Source organism: Botryllus schlosseri, chromosome 16, assembly GCF_051294905.1.
Source record: "Botryllus schlosseri isolate E-star chromosome 16, Bs_hap1, whole genome shotgun sequence".
Classification (NCBI taxonomy): domain Eukaryota; kingdom Metazoa; phylum Chordata; class Ascidiacea; order Stolidobranchia; family Styelidae; genus Botryllus; species Botryllus schlosseri.
The window spans coordinates 2,106,782-2,127,091 of record NC_137251.1 but is presented as its reverse complement, the minus strand read 5'-3'; the positions used below and the strand labels follow the sequence as shown (position 1 = coordinate 2,127,091).

At 39.7% G+C, this 20,310-nt stretch overlaps 2 protein-coding genes across 2 annotated transcripts; both read right to left on the bottom strand.

The window, feature by feature from the left end:
* Positions 1–345: 345 nt before the first annotated feature.
* On the bottom strand, positions 346–14,155 carry LOC145459141 (testicular spindle-associated protein SHCBP1L-like). The gene is made up of 12 exons (XM_080337768.1): positions 13,964–14,155; positions 11,924–12,040; positions 11,011–11,127; positions 10,528–10,745; positions 9,287–9,482; positions 8,127–8,245; positions 7,337–7,474; positions 4,427–4,548; positions 3,372–3,478; positions 2,206–2,349; positions 1,804–1,941; positions 346–702 (listed from the first exon to the last, which is right to left on the bottom strand). Exons 1-12 carry the CDS (start codon positions 14,066–14,068, stop codon positions 496–498), a joined length of 1,728 nt encoding a protein of 575 aa, XP_080193894.1. The 5' UTR covers positions 14,069–14,155; the 3' UTR covers positions 346–495.
* Positions 14,156–15,307: 1,152 nt separating this feature from the next.
* Positions 15,308–20,195, bottom strand: LOC145459440 (NADH dehydrogenase (ubiquinone) complex I, assembly factor 6-like). Its single transcript, XM_080338072.1, has 8 exons — positions 19,957–20,195; positions 19,797–19,896; positions 19,138–19,317; positions 18,101–18,200; positions 17,346–17,479; positions 16,136–16,216; positions 15,912–15,989; positions 15,308–15,469 (listed from the first exon to the last, which is right to left on the bottom strand). Exons 1-8 carry the CDS (start codon positions 20,103–20,105, stop codon positions 15,341–15,343), a joined length of 951 nt encoding a protein of 316 aa, XP_080194198.1. The 5' UTR covers positions 20,106–20,195; the 3' UTR covers positions 15,308–15,340.
* Positions 20,196–20,310: the final 115 nt, after the last annotated feature.

The following is a 20,310-nucleotide window of genomic DNA, read 5'->3' as shown; positions in this document are numbered from 1 at the left end:
GAAGGTCACGTATAACCAAACCCGATTCTCAAGGCGATGCAGCGCGTAAAACCAAGAGCTACTGCAAACTCAACAAAGCTGAAAAGAACCTTTGCTCAAATGTAACGGATATTGAAACTGTCTGAAACCGTAGTCTGTCGCAATCTTGTGGGGTTCCGGATGAAATAGTGCAGACGTCATCTGAACCCGAGCAGGTAGATCAGTAGAAGAACCATGTTGGAGCAATCCGAATAAGCAGTAGTACTTCGTTACTAACCGATTTCCTTTCCTGCCTAATTAAATTCGGAACATCTAAGCCTACGCACCTCCTACTGAAAACTCATCAACCGCCACACGACCACAAAGTCAAAACAGACAATATATTTAACTCTGATAACCAACTATTAAATGATTTTGCAAACAAGCACGCGTGAAAACAGGGCGTCTTTAAAACGAAGCGAGTGAAGAACACTTTCGAACGTACTATAACCAAGCAACGCAACGAAACAGGCAAGATCACTCCGCGAATATCAGCTTGAGAATACCATCCTTCTTGGCGGCGCCTTCCCCGTCGCCGCTGGACTCCACGTCGACCGGGAAGTTCTCTTTCTTGCATCCCATCAAGTCCGAGCTGGAATACACCTTGCGGCTGACTGTGACGCCTTTCTTGCCGCCATCTTGGATTGTGTTGCCGTTCATCTTTAGAGTCGGCGGGTCAACGACCTGTGTTGAACGAACTTGTACTAAATGCTGGATTCTCAAAATGCGCGTCTAGAACTAGAACCAACGATCTTTAAAAATCATTTGTATCATCTTCTTTTACTTTTCGTTCAGTGTGCATGCCTCTTCTTTACATCGCCTAGGCCCGGGTGGGTGTTTCATTTCAAAAACTACTCCAAGTCGTTTCGACACCTTCCTGTCTTTTCATTGTATCGAAGCCCTGCGGCGTTTTTGAATTGATGAAAATTCTTAATAAACTGAACTGAGGAAACCGCTGCGATAGTTCAGAGATTTTGAATTGGTACTTCCTGCCGGATGCTTATAGACGTAATCTCTGAAGTAGCCGTAGAACGAGGGTTATATTGCAAAGTTGGTATGAGAATTTGGTGATGCAAACATACTCCAAAAGTACTTTCTACCAAACAAAATTGAATGTGTAAATATAGGCTAAGTGGTTTTGTCTAAAAGTGCTAGGCAGAATTGGAACTAGTCCAAAAAGATAACAATGTGAGTACGTAGACCAAGCAGGAAAGGTCTAATCAAGTACCCCAAAAAGTAGAAGAACGTCGTTACGGAACACGTCTGTTATTACACAGGCTTGTAATGACTCGACTCGCGGTTTTTTTATGACTCGACTTGAGTCATTAACTCAAAACATGGAAAATTACTCAACTCGACTTGAGTTAACCTGTGGATTGACTCGAGGCTAGGACGGCGAAGACTGACATTTCGTTGTAATTTCGAATAATAGTAAAGTAACCACACTATTGCTATTTCGTCTATTGGTACTGGTACTTGGAAAATTTGACCAGAAACTGTTAAAAGTGAAAAAAATTAGTATATTATGAATGCGTAGCATTCGGTATCACCAAGCAGAGTTGTAAAAAGAGGGTTGAACAAGACTCTAACTCCAAACTGAACAGACAACACAATGACTTGGAATCGGGCTCGAGTCATAACACTATGACTCGGACTTGACGACTTGGACTTGACTCGGTGGTGAATTGAAAATGACTCGACTTGACTCGAGTCAAAACTATGAAAGAGAGATTTATTTGTGACTTGGTTACAACCCTGGTATTACGACAATACATTTCCACTCACGTGCAGATGGACCAGGCCTTTTCCTGTTTCCTGGTTTTTCGCGACATCATCCTCAGCACACTTATCGTCATCAGAAGTAGAAAACACATTGTTTTCCAGAACCACTGTACTTCCTGGCATCACCTCAACGGCAGGCCCCTGGCAGAGTTGAATTTTGAGACGTCAATACAGATTAGATAGATTTAGTAATATAAATAACCTTGAAGGTACAGAACTTTATACAGTTGAATAATACATACACATGGGAACTAGTTTGTTCACAATTTAAAAACAGTACATTGAGCCTGTCAGCTTGGAGTACTCAAATTTCATACCGGTGATGACATATTTTGTGATAGAAATGTTGACAAACGTTGATGGCTCTCCCAACAGCACAAAAACAATATTCACAGTATCATATACCTGCGTGCAGGCGATGGCCGTGTCACGCATTGTTAATTGCGCCCCTTGATGTACTATAGCACCGGTGCCGTTGCATCTGAAGGCGCAGTTCGATACGATGGCATGTCCGCTGTCTACCCGCAAAACGGCTTCCGAGTTATCGTCCTGTGAAATCAAGATCATAGGTGATCAAAGCAGTAAGTGTTGCTACTCAAGTACAATCGGAAGCAATGCCGTGAATTTACACTCCATTAAAAGTAGAAGTAGCAGTTTTCAAGTCATGCGAAAAGTACTTCAAGTGGAGGTTTTAAAAAGTAGGTTTGGTCGATGGGTCGCATACTTTTAGTTGTTAATCGGATATGACGACTATCGAAATTGCAAGATGTATCTTCGCAGGGTTGTAATGACTCGGGTCATTCCGCATGAACTCGAGCTAGTGACTTTTCAAAATTTGCAACTAAAAATAGAACTACAACTACTCAATTTTCAAAATTCACAACTAAAACTAGAACTAGAACTACTAATTTTTTCCCCAAATTCGCAACTAAAACTAGAACTACTCATTATTCAAAATCCGCAACTAAAACTGGAACTAGAACTACTCATTTTTCAAAATTCGCAACTAAAACTAGAACTACTCATTATTCAAAATCCGCAACTAAAACTGGAACTAAAACTACTCATTTTTCAAAATTCGCAACTAAAACTAGAACTACTCATTATTCAAAATCCGCAACTAAAACTGGAACTAAAACTACTCATTTTTCAAAATTCGCAACTAAAACTAGAACTAAAACTACTCATCTTTCAAAATTCGCATCCAAAATTAGAACTGCCAGTACTGACTTTTCAAAATTCACAACTAGAACTAAAACTATAACTACTCAATTTTCAAAATCCGCAATTAAAACTACTCAATAAACTGTTAGCTAGCTGACCGTCAACTAACCATATGGGTACCGTACGGTAGCCTGTACAAGTCTGAGAGATTGCACCGCACAAGTTAGCTTAACAGCTATCACTGTCGTGGGAAGATGTCAATAAAAACCGCTTTGCCCACTATAAGATAATCCCTGTTGATTTGGCATCCCTTATTATTCGAAATATACGGGATGGAAAAACAAAATGATTTCGAATCAGTAATTCGTTTGCACGCCCTGGAATTTATGTGCTGTAGTATTGAATACCTGAACTAAAGTGAGATTTTCTAGCGTCACAGTGCTTGAGCTGATATTTATGAAGAGATCGTCGGAGCACGTCGCCTTGATGACGACATCTTCTTTATCGCCAGATCCTGAAAATATCACGTTCTAGTGTAAATCTCGTTTTTCTTGATGGACTTGTGCATTGTAAAAAGTAACTACGAAAGAATAAACCCAGTAAAAACAGTCACGGTGCCTGTGTTTGAATTAATCTAATTCGTCTACAGAAAATTGGGGAAACAACCGATATTTAGTTGAATAATATATTCATATTGAAATGAACCCGAATATTTTTGGTTGACACTCGTCAGGGGTAATCGTCAGCAATTAGCGGAGAATTGGAAAGAACATTGTATATCAACAATCGTATCACCAAACTAATGTTTATTAGAGAGATAGAGAGAGAGAGAGAAAGACTCTTTATTTTCATCCAACCAAAATACATAACATGCACAGTATTCGGTATTAGATAGGAATGATCGATACGACCGTGAAAGTCATCTAGACTGATCACACCAGCATCAAACAGGTACACTTGACTCTGAACAGTCTGGCTGTAAAAAATGTTACGGTAGTTAAAAAAAATAAAATAGGAGAAAAATTAAACGATGGTAGCAAATGATCAATGAAGCAATGTCTGGGCGAGGTAGGGCAACAGAGTTAATGTAACGACAAGAGGTGATCAAGTAGGGCTTTTATGAATAAGGCAATTCACAGATATGTGGTGGTAATGCATTCCAGATGATAGGTCCCGAGTAGTCGATGGATCTCTTAGTTAGGTTGCTATTGGGTGGGGGTAAGTAGATATTTTCTTTAGACGAGGATCTCGTGTAGTGGGAGTGGACATTTTTAGCAGGCATGAAAAAGTCATCAAACACAGTAGGCAAACTATTGGAAAAATATTTGTGAATGACTTTTGATACTTCGAAGCGATATAGTTTGTCAACTTATATGCATTACAATACTAAGAATTCATTCTACAACCAATGCCTTCCATAGAAGTACGCAGCATGTGGTACCAGACACTAAAAATCACTGACCTTTAATCGTGATCGAATCCGTCAATTGATGCAACCCATCACCGGCGTATGTACCAGGGAATAAAACAATAACATCTCCCTCATAGCATTCCTTTAAGGCCGCAAAGGGCGTTTCATGTTGCCTGTAACGGAAAAGAATTTGTTCCCACAGTAGAACAATAGCGGCGCCTTGGCCGTTTTAGAAACAATCAGATGAAGACAATGGGATTGGTGAGAGACAATGGTCTTGTTGGGTGCAAACAAGTTCAGAACACAAAGTTAGTGCTTCCCATTCCGTCAAGATAGCGTAATGGTAACATCCGGCTTCTTGATCGGTAGGTTTTATTCCCTGCCGGGTCAGACCAAAGACCTGATTAGTAACACTGGTATCTGTGACTGCCCCGCTTGGTGCTCAGCATTACCGTAATAGCATGGAGGGGTGGTGCATGACTTAGAAAGTCCTGCAAGGCTATATCTGCACCTTCCTTGTCCAGCGGCCTATGCACATCATACACCCATGGTATGCATATGCACAGATCGTGTATATGTATATTGTATATCATGGGTCGGTGTATATGCGGCAAAAACATTATGGACAAACGCATACCATGTCCTATACCATTCCGACATAGGTAGATCGTGATGCGTATTGTGTAATCTTAATTGCGTTTTCAAGTAGATCTACAAGACTTTAAAAAATTAAAGTAATCGGTTGTTTCGCAAATTGACTGCTTCGTAAGAAGGACGATAATTCAACACTTTCAACTTTATAGTTGACTAACAGTATTGACTTTGGCATAAAATGTCTATCAGAAGAATTATGGTATAAACCAGTGGTTCTTAACCTTGCCTCTAGCGCCCCCCAAGGGGCGCTGGCGATTTTGAAGGGGGCGGAAACGCTCGGGGGGCGCTGGAGAAAAATGGCTTCGCAGTAGGTGATGTGGTGGTAGGACATATCCTTAATGAGTATTCAGAGCAAATTAACACCGAAAACTTCGTTTTATATATAGCCTACAAAAGACATAGGTTTAATTGTCCATGGGCGCCTAAATGACTGACACCGAATGTTCCTGTCGTGGCAATCTGAACCTAATAAGACGAATTCCATCTGGCGGGGAAAAATTATGTGCCAGTGAAGAAATACCAATTTGAAATCGTGTGCGTCTTTAAGTTTAGTACGATTGGGCGACAGGGATACATAGGGTTAGACATCCCTGTTGGGCGGTTCTATATTTTTTGATATAGCAGACAGGAGGTCACGAAATAACATCATGCAACGAAGTCATACCAACGGGCCCGCCCGCCCGAATATGTTTAATTATTAGTTACGGGCCCTACAGTTTCCAGGACACCTCACAATGCTCCCTCTACGTTTTGACGAGTCTGCGCACACTCAACAACTCACTATGCAGACCCTTGGACAACAGTACGTAACGACTAAAAAAAGGTCATAACTTCGGATTTGTTGTGCGCAACGTAGATTTTCTGTGCGCAGAGACCGTGTCAGCACTGCGCACGTGCGCAGCTTATAGGGAACATTGCACCTCACTCAGCTCTACCGGTAAATCTGGTAACGTGAGCAGAGAGGACAAGAAATTGATAGCAATATATATGCAATTCCCGATCTGATTGACCGATTTTATCATGAATTATCGAAAATTTTCGCGCTTCGCACTGGCTCGCTAAACAGTACAGCTGATTTCGCGGCAAAAGCAAACAACGTGATGGGGGCGGTCGGTTTATCACCCTGTGGGAGCCCAAGACCCAAGTTTTTTCGGGGGGCCTGACGAAGTGCAGTTTCGTTCCTGCCAATGGGTACATGCCCGGAGATGTATAATTATTATTGAGGGGTCCTACCTTTTCAATCACACATCACCCAGCTCTACCGGTGAATCTGTTTACGTGAGCAGAGAGAGGATAAAAATTGATATCAATATACATGCAATTCCCGATCATATTGACCAATTCAATCAATAAATATTGAAATTTTTCGCGCTTAGCGCGTCTAGGCGAGAATAACTAGTTCAGTAAATGGACACCAAATGTAGATGACTAGTATAAGCAACTAGAGGATAGCTGAAGGGGGGTCTGGGGGCGAAGCCTCCCGGAAGTTTGGTTTATCACCCGATATGGGCCCAAGACAAACGTTTTTTTTTGGGGGGAGGGGGCTGACGAAGTGCTGTTACGGCCCTGGTAACGAATTAATTGTACCTACGGGCACGCCCGAGTTATCTTATTCACTACGTGCCCTATATTTTCCAATACAACAGCTCACTCAGCGCTACTGGTAAATCTGATTACGTGGGCTGGGAGGATGAAAAGTTTTTAGCGACTTATATAATTACCATCTATTCATTCATGCATTATCGAAAATTTTGGTACCTAGGGCGAACAGGCCACACAAACTTTGATGACCATCGAAATCACACTACGGGATTCTTGGGGGCGAAGCCCTCAGAAGTTTGGTTTATCACGCTATGGGTGCGCAAGGCAATCGTTTTTAGGGGGGTTGACGAAGTGCTGTTACGGCCCTCCCTCTTACCGATTGTCTTTATTACATTCCTTACAATACGAGGTTGGGGGGCGCTGGAGCATGATCATTTTTGAAAGGGGGCGCTGGAGGAAAAAAGGTTAAGAACCACTGGTATAAACTGAACAAGGAATAGAGTGACGTGTCAAATTGCCTTCTTTACAAATGTTTCTCCGCACTAAGAAATAAAAAAAATCAAGTACCATGACACTATTCTTTTGGCAGCTAGGTAAGAATGGACATCATGAGCCATATATTCCAATAGGTTATCCAGCTGAACTTCAGTTAAAAGAATATTGCCAGTTAAATTAGCAGTGAATAGGCCTACCGTTGCAGGTGTCCCCACAGAATACGCAAAGTCAAATACGGTACCGTGGGATTAGTTTAAAAATGACACTCACATAATTTCTGCGTTATCCGGAAATTTTTTCACCAACGCGGGTGTGAGAGTACGAGTCACCAAATGGGTGACATTCGACCCGTCGAGTCTTTTGCCTTTCTTTCTTCGTTGGACTTGCGGAAAGCACGGACCCTCGACACTGTAAGTGCACCATTGATGATTTAGGCTTATTAATTTCTCATCATCATATGACAGACAAGTACAAAGTCATGTTAATATGGAGAGAGACTTAGAAAGCCTTACAAGGCTATATTTGCACCTTACAAGTCCGGCGACATGTGTGCATCATGTACGCATAGTGTGCATATGTGTACAGATCGTGTGTATGTATATAATGAGTCGGTGTATATATGCCACATAAACATCAAATACATGTATGCAAAATATATTAGGTCCTATTCCTAACTCCACACAAAGATTGATGGTCCTTCATAACCTTTAGGTGGATACGTATTACAGACCTAGTGAAACTTTACTTCATTTGAGCTGGCATGTAGTTGGCAGAGTAATCATAGCGGTAGCTATAGCATTGCACATCTTCCTTAAGTTATACACTTGAACAATCTACTAAAATATTATTGCCGTCTGCTAGAATCACTTCTGACCTGTGTTGAAAGCCACTATTTCCGCTAGCACCTCATTATAGTTTGATAAGATTACTTCTACATGGGCGTAATCAGTTTCAAAACGATCCCCTACACAGCAAATGCACAACGCACATACTCTTGAATCGCCGCATCAAAACTAGGTTATCTTTTCAATAGAGTAGAATACAGAAAACCAGTCCGCACCTCAACTGAAGGCTCTCCCATATTTGCAGCAACCCGCTCAGCATGAGAACTTCGTAGTATTTCCGCCAGCATTCGACAGCCTCAGAGTTGGTGGGTTCGCCTTGGCTTTGAATCACAGCCTGAAAGTAGACGAAAAATATAGGCTACTTTCAATTTAGTGCAAAAGAGTTTTGAGGTCTGTTTGCAACACATTATGGGAGAAATAGTCATAATAACTGGTCGAAATATCACAGCAACTGAACTTATTTTCGACAACTGCGCCTATTTGTAGTGTCATCAATTGGATCAGTAACGAAGATTGAAAAGTAGACCCTACGATTAACTACCAGTACTAAAAATATATATATAGAACATATATACTTTTGAAGGGTTCTTTGGAGGTACAGAACAGTATTATCCATGTTGAAACGAACCCGAATATTTTCAGCTGACACTCGTCAACGGTAGTCGATGACGAGTATCAGGCAAAAATCTACTTCTACAAAACTATTTGCCTATTCATTTTGTACATTTACTTGAAGTAGTTTTGCCATGTCTTAGATATCGCTACTTGTACTTGAAATTGACGGTATTATTTCTACTTCCAGTAGAGTAGCAGTGCTGACTACTTTGACTCACACTAATCACAACGTACTTTGCCGATTAGGTTTTGGTTTGAATCTCTTTGTATATATGCTTCTTATTGTGTCGTTATCTCTTGATAAGGGGCACACGACAAGCCTTTGATGCGATAAATTCTAGCGCAATTAGGGTTGCCATATTCTGAGATCCTAAAAAGAGGACACTTGTCAAAAATGTTGGCTATAATACGGGAGAAATCATTTGATTTGGAAATTATTTCGAGTAATAGTAAAAAAGAAAGAAAAAAGGTCATTTTTTCCGATCTCGCTCGCGAAATACCGGTCGGGACGCATTTTTCGGTTGTTTTCTTGCCAAACCTGGCGTTCGGTGTGTCCAATTTTTGCAGTTTTTCTAGAAAAAGTGGACATTTTGGCGTCCTCTGAGGACACTTTCAATTTCTTCAAAAAAGAAGCCATATTGTAACCCTAACTACAATCAATGTAGTCCTGAAATCAAGATTATAGGTCAGTACCCCCAGTCACATCTACAAAAATATTGATGCAACAACGAACAAAATTTCAACAAGGCATCATAAATACCTGGTAGTCGAGCAGATCTTTCCGACGCACCAAATATTTCGACATGGTACGGTTGTATCTCGCTACGATCGGTGAAGGCACGCAGCCGCTGTTGATGAGGAAGTGAAGACGCAGTCTGGATCGCAAGCACGTGTCGAAGTCTTGCTCACGGTCGTCGTCGTCGTCCCAATCGCGATGGATGTGCTCGAAGAAAAACCTGAGCCGTAAACAGGCAGAGATGGTCGAATGAGTCAACGTTGGTACCCAAGTAGAAATAGTAGTGTAAATTTCTGATTTGAATTTCAGAAAGTGGTCGTGATATGTGGTGCCAAATATCAAATAAATAACTTATATCATAATTTTGTGTTTGTGAACTCTCTAGTGACCGTGTAATTTCACCGAACGAGCCCAAAAGAGTTAATTTTGCCATACATTGGTAACCGCTTGGACTAGAAAGCTAGTTTTGTGCTTAAAAGATGCAGAAGCGACATGTTTCTATCTCGCTTACATAGAACTTTGTCTTAAATATGAACAGGAAAAAAGTTAGAAGCAAGTCATGTGACTCAAGACTTAGACAGCCAAGACCGACATTTTATTGTAATTTCGAAGAATAGTAAAGTAACCAAACTATTGGTATTTCTGCTATTGGTACTGGTACTTGAAAATGTGATCAGAAACAGCTAAAAGTGAGGAAAATTTGAGTATTATAAATTCGAACCATTCAATATCACCCAAGACTTTGACTAAAGAATGAGCAATCACCACAATGACGTGGACTCGGACTCGAGTCATAATACCTATGATCGCTGACTTGGGCTTGACTCGGTGGTGAATTGAAAATGACTCGACTTGACTCAAGTCAAAACTGTCAAAGTGAGATTGATATGTGACTCGGAGCCTTGCGACTTGGTTACAACCCTGGTGCCATGTCAAAAGCGATTTCAAAAGCGTGCAATGATTGATCTTGGGACTGCGAAACATACATTGTATAAAAGTGGAAGCTGCGAAGAGTGCCAACAGCTTCCAAATTCACAATCAAATTTAAGCCCATCGGCGTTATCCCGAGTGCAAGGTGTTTCCCATGACTTTGATCGCGTCATCTAGACGCCAGGGCACTGGTTTTTAGCCTTATACTGTACGCTGCATCCTCAGTCTAGCCGGCTAACAATTTGCCATACGATACAAGATTGAGAAATTGGGCCGTATAGTAGCAATGACTAATAGGATTGATGTCAATCCATCAAAATTCAACGCAAACCGACCTGACGTTCTCTACAAAAGTCGCCATTTCCGTGATATCTTCCTCTTCCAAATCAGATGTGTATCCCGGCATCATAGCGGGATAGAGTTCAACGACGTCCACAGTGTGTTCCAGTTCTTTTAAATGTGCCTGGATCAGCTGAAGCGCTGGCTCGGACTCCAATATGGAAGGCGGAGTGAACAAGGAAACGTGGGCTTGGTCCCCGCATACATCGTCCACCTGAAGAAGGGATGCACGTAATTATTTTAGCATATAGATAGTTAATTATATTTTTATTATATTTGATTTCATTTCACAGGTCTTCATAATAAGGATGAGTGTGTAAAAACGAAATATTCTCATACTTGCGGCGCATATCGAAATCAAAAACGTTTATAATATACTGTTTTAAGAACACTATTTAAGCAATTGACATAAAGGTAGTAGTAAGCTACATTGTTACAAAAGGGGTCCGTGCACTGATCTCAGATGATAGTGTACAAACCTCAACAAAAGTATCAATAAACCGCTGCCCGCTGGACGAAAAGCAACTCCTCCACAAAGCGATCCATTTTCGATTACCGAGCCTTTCTTCAATGTGGCAATGCACGCGAGCCAAAACCTTCCGAATTATACATTGATATGTTAATAACAAAGCAAGCTAAAAACTAAAGATCACGCTTCCAGCAAAATTACAAGGCCCAACGCGGGTCTACTGTTATTAAATTGGCATAGTTCAGAGGTGATGAAATTAGTCAGCGCTGGTAGAGTGAATCAGAAATTTCTACTTCCAAACTTGCAAAGTGCATTTTAGCGACTAACACAACTTGATTAATGACACCACAAATTGATGCAAGTTCCAATTCAGTTACCCTGATTCAGGAGCTTTTACGCATAGCTGAATTATGAAGTTTGACAAATGAAGGTGACGGAAAGATACTTTCTATATAAGATAATCTACTCCGAAAAAGGAGAAGTACTTCAAACGTAGTCTAAGTGGTTCTCAACAGGGGGGTCCGCGAAATCTCCAAATTGGTTGAAAACCTAATCTATGCTTTTTGAAATGTTATCCTGTGATAGACATAACCGCTATTCCAGAATAACTTCAAGATGAGCTGCTAGAAATGACTAGGCTAGACGTTCTACGTTCATTAGACATCTGTTTATCAATTTTGGTACCAAACATATTGTGATCCACGGGGTCCGTGACTGTCCATAGCGGGTCCGTGAAGACAAAAATGTTGAGAAGCACCGGCCCATATTATCGATACCATTACTATTCATAAATATAGTAGGGAAATCAGGCGATAACCCATAATTAGAATGCTGGTCAAACACTCATTTGTCAATGTAGGACTGTAGGTGTTTAACGGTTGAGTAGGGAACGTATCGTAACTATCCAAATGTAAATGGTTTACCTCTGCGGGTTTGCAATCTGAAACTCCAAAATCTTCGGAAAACACTTTGTAGAGTGTTTCTGCGGATTGCTCGGCAGGTTGCATTAACCGCGGCGAATGACAGGGCAAGTCTTCATCCTAGAAAAACGTCAGCGAGGAGTGAAAATTCTGATTTTGAATTAGTAGATTAAAATGCAAATAGGGCTGTTCAAGCTAAGTATGTAATGTGTTCAATTATGAGTAAGGTGTTTTTTTTTATCCAGTCATGTTGACAAATAACATTTTGCATGATAACGTTGATTTCGTTTGGCAAGGTGATAATGAATGCACGATTGAATTTATGGATCATTTGGGATAAACTAATTTATAGGCAGTTGATGCACGTGCTCAATACTAAGCATGAACAAAACAATCAAACATTAGAATATGCACTTATGCATCTAACACAAATGATATAGCCAGGACTAACGCTCGCAAATATCTCAATTCGGCATATTTAGACTGTCAATTGTTTTGCATTTTACTCTATGGTTTCATAATCGGATGCATGCAACGTAGCTAGATGAAAGTTTTTAAAATTCCTCATTTGCTGATGATTGCCCCTGAAGAGTGTCAGCTAGAAAAGCTTCGGGTTTCTATATACTTATGGTATGAATATATTACTGAAATGTATATTCAAGTTCAGTACCTCAAAAAGTCTCTTCACTGCCAGTTTTACTACACCAAATACATTTATTACCTAAATACCATTGTAGGCCTTTAAAAATATGTTGTATCAATCAGATACGGTAATCAGAAGAACAGGTTAAGCTGTAGGCCTATAGCCTATATCTCAAATCTAAATGTTGATAGGACTTTGTTACGGCTAGGTATAAAACTACTCATAAGATTTCGTACATAAGAAGGGATTATGGAACACAGCAAGCTGAGATAATCTGATTACAGTTTTAGCTTGGTGACAAACCAGATTCCAATAATATAAGTCTGCAATATCAGGTATGTACTCACGACATTATCTTATTGATTTCAGATAGTCTACAATTTAAACAGAATAGCAAAGTCACAGGATAGATTAATTCATATTACAATATGTAGAAGGGAAAAGTAAACCAACCGTTACTGGGAAGAAAAATGCATCCATGAATGTTCAGGGTGTGATGTTAAATTTCATGAAACAATACAGCAAACACTGAATTGAATCGTAATATTATTTGGATAGTATATTTCATGATGATAGTATAATTGTTCCATCGCATCAATCTAAGCATTAAAGCCAACGATCACAGAGCCAGACCCAAAACATCCAGTATGCTGATTTGAAATTATATTGACAAATTGGCTTGTATATCATGCTATTGTAATAGTTGATATGAATTTTTCATTTAGTTTGACCCAACTGCATGAATTTTGTATGACGTAATCTGTTGTCACAGCTCATGATTTATTAAACTGCAGAATTGCTAATGGACCAGATTTATATGATCAGTGAAATCGCGGTCTGCAAATAGGTAGTAATGCATAGCCCAATACCTCATCAAGAAATTGATAACGGTGATGATGAGGTTTAATTTCGGATATCCGACTACATGCAGCAATTATTGATATGTAGAGATAAATGGGCACGAAGCATGAATATATTTTTCAGAAACGCTGATGTGGTAAGCCAGCATAAATCATGTTTAACTGATTAAATAGTGCTTTGTCCAATCCGTTTTAGTTCATTTCAGTTTAGCTCAAATCTATCAGACCATAATCTAAATCTGGAACCTATTTCGGTAAAATAGTAATGAAGTTCTATAAAACACAATAATTGATAAAGGAAAATGAAATCATAAACCAAGTTTGGTATGTTCGGCCTATAATGAATAATGATACAATTCAAATAATAAAATCCTATTCTTTGAAAAATATATTAAAACATTACCGCTTATTGATACCAGTGGCTACGTACAAAATCTTTATTTCTATAAACAATCCTGATAAATCCATAAAAATCTGCATTTTCTGCAACTATGGTACGGTACCGCCGTATACAGTACCACCAACCCATACCATACTTACTATAGGTTCTTCTTGAGCATGGCTGCTGTCCAACGAGATTTCGTTGATTGCAGTTTCAAGATCACTCGTGTCGCAATTAGCAGAAATTTCCGAAACCGTAGCCATAATTGAGATTGAAATATCCCAGTTCAACTCCGGCGCAAAAGTGAGACAACAAAACAGAAACTGAGAATGCGAATTTGAAGATTTCGCGATTGTATGACCGCTTGAATTAATGATCACCTGCAGCGTTGTCACAATAGAGCGTCAATCATGCGAAGTCATGCATGATACCCACTGAGACCGGAGCACGCTACGATTTGGTTTCTTTCTGCCGCTGTTGTTGTTCCTACCATGTTAGGTTTCTACAGGATTACATTCAGTAGGCTACTGTCTGTATTTCGTTCCCCTCGCCCCTCGATGGGATGTAATAATCAAAAGACTGCCAACACAATTGACCCACGGCAAAAACTACAACATCGGATCATCCGTATCATTGCCAAAGCACCACGGGGGCCTGGATGTGCAACTCATAAATCGGTACTGAAAAGATTTCGCGTTCTAAACATAGATGATATGAGGAAGCTACAAATTACCAAGCTTATGTACCAGTTCCATGTTTACCATATCTCTCTCTCTCCCAACGAAGAACAACTACAATATGATCAGGACGGAATACAAGAAAACGCATTGCTCTATCAAGTATGCCGATTGCCGGACCCCAATTGTGAAACAGAATCTTGCCGACTATCAGACAGTTGTATCGCAGTTTTTGTGGTGTTTTGAACTGATGAAAATATTAATAAACTGGTACTGAACACGATGGGTCTCCACCGTCTCCAACGCATCTTTATCACAAGGAACGGCACGGCACGCCACCATTAGGCCCCAGCTTTTAGGCGACAAATTACACACCAAGCGAAGGCAGATAAAGTTTTAGCCAACACGATCTAAAATGTGAGAAAGATGGCATGTGACAGAACATTGGCCGATTATCGCGCCGGATGGTCCTGTCCTTGCAATCTGAGTCCCGCGTTATCCAAGTAACGTCAGAACTACTTCAGGTAGTAGGAAATTGGTATGAAAAATACTCAAGTAAACAGTTTCAAAAAGATTTGGATGAGGGGTCGCACACTTTTCACGACTTCTGCTGTCATTATCGCGACATTTACGCCACACATCCGTGTCCGATCATATCGTTACCACTAGTGGAGTAACTAAATTCAGAAGCTTCCGTGGACTGCCCCGAGAGTTGTTGCAGAGCCGACCAAGCAGTGAACATCTGTCAATCCTACAATAGCTGCGTGAACTTAATCGTGAACATCAATCAAGAGGCCCCCAAAAGTCAACAAAAAAACACACCACTCACTGTCAAGAAAGATGAATAACAAATATATATTAAATTTTTTTCGTAAAATGTTGATATAAAACAGAAAATGGCAATTTATCGTTGCGTGACTGCAGTGTTGGATGATAAACATCGAAATCCACCATCTCCAATTTGCGTAGATACCAATCCAAACAACTCTGTTAATAAAAAAACAAATCCTGTGAGACAAAACGTATCCGTGAAAATTACGTTAATATTTCGTAGTGCAGAGAGAATACAAATTCTTTACTTCGAGTATTTCAGATAATAGTCATTCAGTTTACTTTGGAGAAATATTTAATAGACGAACGACTGTATACCTTGACGCTATACACAGCACTCTTGCTCAATATATTGATGAAGTTTTTTCGACAGGACCAAAAGCAACAATTGTTGCATTACTTGTTCTGCTCGCCACACATAAATTCAGTTTAAATTTCAGATACTGGGTTAAGAACTCCCGCCATACGGTCGCCAACCTACAATGGAGTTTACATTGAATGCGGCATATCAAAATCTGTCAGTGCCTGGTCAGCCACATGAAAACAAGTCACCATAATTGACTAAATAATCCAATAGTTTTAATCAGTCAGCACTTACCGTATTCAGAAATGCAACTTTTGCTTTTTGGGGGATATCTTTGCTTAATCGGCGAGCATGTTGAAGATGAACATGAGCCTGAATCATAAATTTATTATTAGCATTATCCTAGAGTTGCGGTCATAATCACACAGGACATATAAATACTTCCACTGTATTCATTTGTGCAACAAGCACGGATTAATAAGTTAAGAATAGCAAGTATTTTAATCGAAAATCCTTACCTGACACGCTATATCATGGATCACATCGTTTATTTTTTGATTTTCGCCGCCTTTCAAAATTTCTTCTTGCGCGACGGAATGCTAAATGAGGAATGATTCATTGCTAAGTGTGAAAGGTCAGACAGCCTTTGTAACATATATGAATTGGGGATGGTCGCAATGATTAGAGAGTCTATTGTCATGATTCAAAGTGAGCAGGGAAATCTGACTCTTGAGCAACGGAATGATATGCCCATAAAATGAAGAGGAATATACAGGGCTGTAACCAAGTCTCAAGGCTCCGAGTCACAAGTCAATCTCACCTTTTTAGTTTTGACTCGAGTCAAGTCGAGTCATTTATAATTCACCACCGAGTCAAGTCCAAGTCATGGTATTATGACTCGAGTCCGAGTCCAAGTCAATGCACATTGACTGTTCAGTTTCGAGTTGAAGTCTTGTTAAAACCACTTTTTATAACTCTGTTTGGTGAAATCGAATGGTTCGCATATAAAATATACTAATTTTCCTCACAGTTTCCGGTCGCATTTTCAGGTACCAGTACCAATAGGCGAAATACCAACAGTGTGGTTACTTTACTATTCTTCTAGATTACAATGAAATGTCGGTCTTGGCCGTCTGAGACTCGAGTCATATGACTTGGTCCGAGTCATTCGCAAGTCAATTCCGTATTTTCAGAAAATGACTCGAGTCAAGTTGAGTCATTAGAAAATCCGGCTCGAGCTGGACTCGAGTCGAGTCATAACTCGAGTCATTACAACCCTAGGAATATAGTCTCAGTACTTTCTTCCGCCTTGAGAGCCTTGAACCCCTATTGGTAGTTAACTCAGCATGCAAAACATGTGCATGTACACAAGGCTACAAATGTTCATGGAAATGGCACTAACAGAATCGAAATAGTCATGGTGAACGCAAAAAGCTATATATTCGAACATTTCAAGTCACCATTGCCATTACTTTAAGAGGTACTCAAAGACTCAACCTTTTATACTCAATACGGAATCAGATCACTCAGGTCGACCAACTCGGTTTCAGCCGCCCACAAAAGAAATATACCAAGAGGTTGAGGATGGGGACTGGCTTATGAAAGCAAACCTGGCTTTTCTCCCATCCCTCATTTAGAGTGAGATATTCGGCATCAGCAGTATCGCATGACTATGTTTGGTGTCAAATAGTAGTGGCGATTATCGCTAAATATGTGTAAGAATGTTACCTTAATCAAGAATTCCAAAGGTATATAGACCCTGTTTCTCACAGCGTGATAAGGCGTTGCCCGCAGCGCTGTTACAATACCATGGGCTTTACCGATATGACTTGCAACGTGATCACAGTTCACGTCCTCTATACCTGAGAACACAAATGCCAATTAGCATAAAATATCCATTGTACACATAATAAATGAGTAAGATATACTAATACAAAACATGAAATTAGCCGCGTAATAGCAAGAATTAAATACATTCATTGCAAACTACACTATGAAATGAGAATCCACCTTCTAGCGCAAGGTTTCTGGTGTTCAACTGTTCTTGCAACAGTATAAGATAAAGACTTGTCAACCATATAAATGATATCTTTATGCAACCAATTATGACTTCACAGATTTGCTATCTAATTACTGCCTGTGAATGAGGATTGAGGACTAAAACTGCATAGAAATAGCAGGTAAAAGACAAGTGGTGGCTAGATTGTGCTATGAACATGTATTTCCTATTCTAATTGGCTGGCGGATTCTAATATTGCATCGACTGCTCCCCAGTTGCGGCACGTGTCCACAAGCTAGCTAAAAATGGTCAAAACCAAGATGTCATTTCATCGAATATATCGTTTCTTTCCAATATTTATCAAAAGCAAGGTCACTGTGCAGTGTGCATCAATGTGTTAGAACCTCAGATAAAACGCATAGAAACTGTTTTAAACAGAAGAATTGTAATATTAAAAAGACTCGTTGGCATACTCTGAACTCACCTAAACATTGTAAAAGTAAACAAAGTTGTGCTGTGCTTGTGTTGTCAGCGTAGTCTTCGAGTTGCTTAATATTGTTGAAACCAGAATCTAAGTGATCTTCCTAAAAATTAAAGAAAAAACTACTAACATATTAAAGACATTCTGTCATTACTAACATCCAGCTGAGCAGATCACCACTCATTCAGAATCTAATATGCATAATAATGAGTATCTATTTTGAGACATGATCACTGATCAGACAAATGAATTTCAGTGTCCAAATACCGAGTTACATATTAAAAATGGAGAGTAAAGTAAGGCAAGTGAAGATACCCTTCCCTGTGCCGACTGGTGAAAAGGCACTTGACATAGCGTTCTAAAACGAAATTAAAAGAAAGAAAGACATGGAATTTCATATATTGCCAAGCTGAAGTCCAACTTATTCAACTATAAGTTCTTCCAACAATAGTGACTGTTTAAAGTTTTCCCTTGGATAACAAGCTATTTAATGCATATGATTTAGCAAACAATGAAGTCTATTATGGCCTACCATGTTTATAAGCAGTGGTGGTCCATAACTTGGTAGGCCAACTTTTACTTTTCCTTGGTAATCCATAAACTTATTTAGTACTTGGTATAAACTACTTGTAAACCCTTTTCATGATACCTTACATTTGACTTGTTACATCTGTCGAGTTGAAAGTCTGCCGTTGGAATAATGTGCTTGTTCATTATGGGTTAAGCATTATAACAACTTGGCAATATTGATCCGTATATCACACAGAACACAGTTTAGGGTCTGATTGTACATACAGTTGTACACTGTTCACTACTAGTTGTTCTATATAGAATATATGTATATTCATATATAAATATGGAATTTGGTCATTAGAGGCTCTGTTCAAGGTTGACTATGACCAATGTGCCTTGAGTCCGGGCCTACAGATTGCGAGACCAGTTTCACACTGTCCTATATGGATGCTGTCCAGTACACAAAAAGAGGGTACGGTACGCGAGAAAATGTATACTGTTGGGATCTAGACCAATTTCAAACTCACCCGCGCCGAAATCATTCTTTTCAACCAACTTTTAGACAGCCCATGCCGCTGCACAGCACGATACAGCTCACCACCTACAGGGCCATTTGGAGGGACGGATTGATATATTGAATCGAGATTTTGCTTCCAAAAATGAAACCTCATGAATCCCAAAGATTTTCCTGATACAGAATCGGCAACCTGTGGGTAAGATGGAATATAAAGTATTGGCATACTAAAATACACTACACAGAAGTAGGTTTGCAGACAACATGCTAGCTGAACAGCAATAGAGCTACTACCTATACTCAATACGTCGCATTTACTAACACACATGTGGTAATGGGGCACTGGCTACTCAAGTAGTAGTATTGTTGTGTAATTGACATACTCAACTAAAATTCTATAAGTAGAAATTCCCACTTCCAAAGCAGGCCCAAATTCTTTCAATGATACATGTCTAATTGTATGTATGATTCTTAACTATACATGTTTTCCTATTTCATTTCCTATGTTATAATTAAAATTCAATGTTTAATATAGAAGGATAAACAATAAAAAATCTTTGAAGACTCTGACCCTTTCTGTTAATTGAAGAAAATCACTCAGAATTCAGTCGAATGTCGAAATATATTGCTTTATCATCATTTGACTCACATAAAAACCAATACTGCACCCACCCGCGATAATTCCGTATTAAAAGCACGAATTGCGAAGGCAGACTTTCTGGGGACCTTGGGGAATAGCAGCGTGCAAACGTATCCTTCCCAGTCACCTTTTCTGCAACATTAGCAATTAGTAACCAATTGAAAGGATTTAGGGGCGTATCGTCGAGCATACCGGACCAAATTTAAGCACTGAGCTTCGTGTGACTTCACCATCTGGCTGTTGTCGAAACCCTGATTTGTTTGCTTCCTTGACAATTTCAAACGGTACGTTGATGGCTTGTAACGTCGTTTCAATATACTTGTACGTCTTGAAATATTCATGTCACGATTTCTTCGATACAAGGCCTTCCAAGCAATTACAACTCCGGAATTACAAAATTAAAGAAGATTCAATATCTTGTAAACGGGATGCACATTCAAGGGATTTCCCCGTACTCACCAGACCAAATCAATCGAAATTCGGACTCGAGCCGGATATTTCTGCATTTTTTTTCTGTTCTGTCCGCTTGGTCAGCATTATTTATCA

Bases quoted from the DNA above. Each gene is read 5' to 3' on its own strand.
- LOC145459141 (XM_080337768.1), bottom strand. From the start codon at position 14,068: ATGGCTACGGTTTCGGAAATTTCTGCTAATTGCGACACGAGTGATCTT. The intron at 3,479-4,426 runs GTCAGTGATTTT...TGATATTTTCAG, and splicing joins GGATTCGATCACGATTAAAG to GATCTGGCGATAAAGAAGAT. The intron at 1,942-2,205 runs GTATATGATACT...CAACTCTGCCAG, and splicing joins CGGCCATCGCCTGCACGCAG to GGGCCTGCCGTTGAGGTGAT.
- LOC145459440 (XM_080338072.1), bottom strand. From the start codon at position 20,105: ATGAATATTTCAAGACGTACAAGTATATTGAAACGACGTTACAAGCCA. The intron at 19,318-19,796 runs GTGGGTGCAGTA...TCTTACCCACAG, and splicing joins TTAATACGGAATTATCGCGG to GTTGCCGATTCTGTATCAGG. The intron at 17,480-18,100 runs GTGAGTTCAGAG...TTGTGTTCTCAG, and splicing joins TTTACTTTTACAATGTTTAG to GTATAGAGGACGTGAACTGT.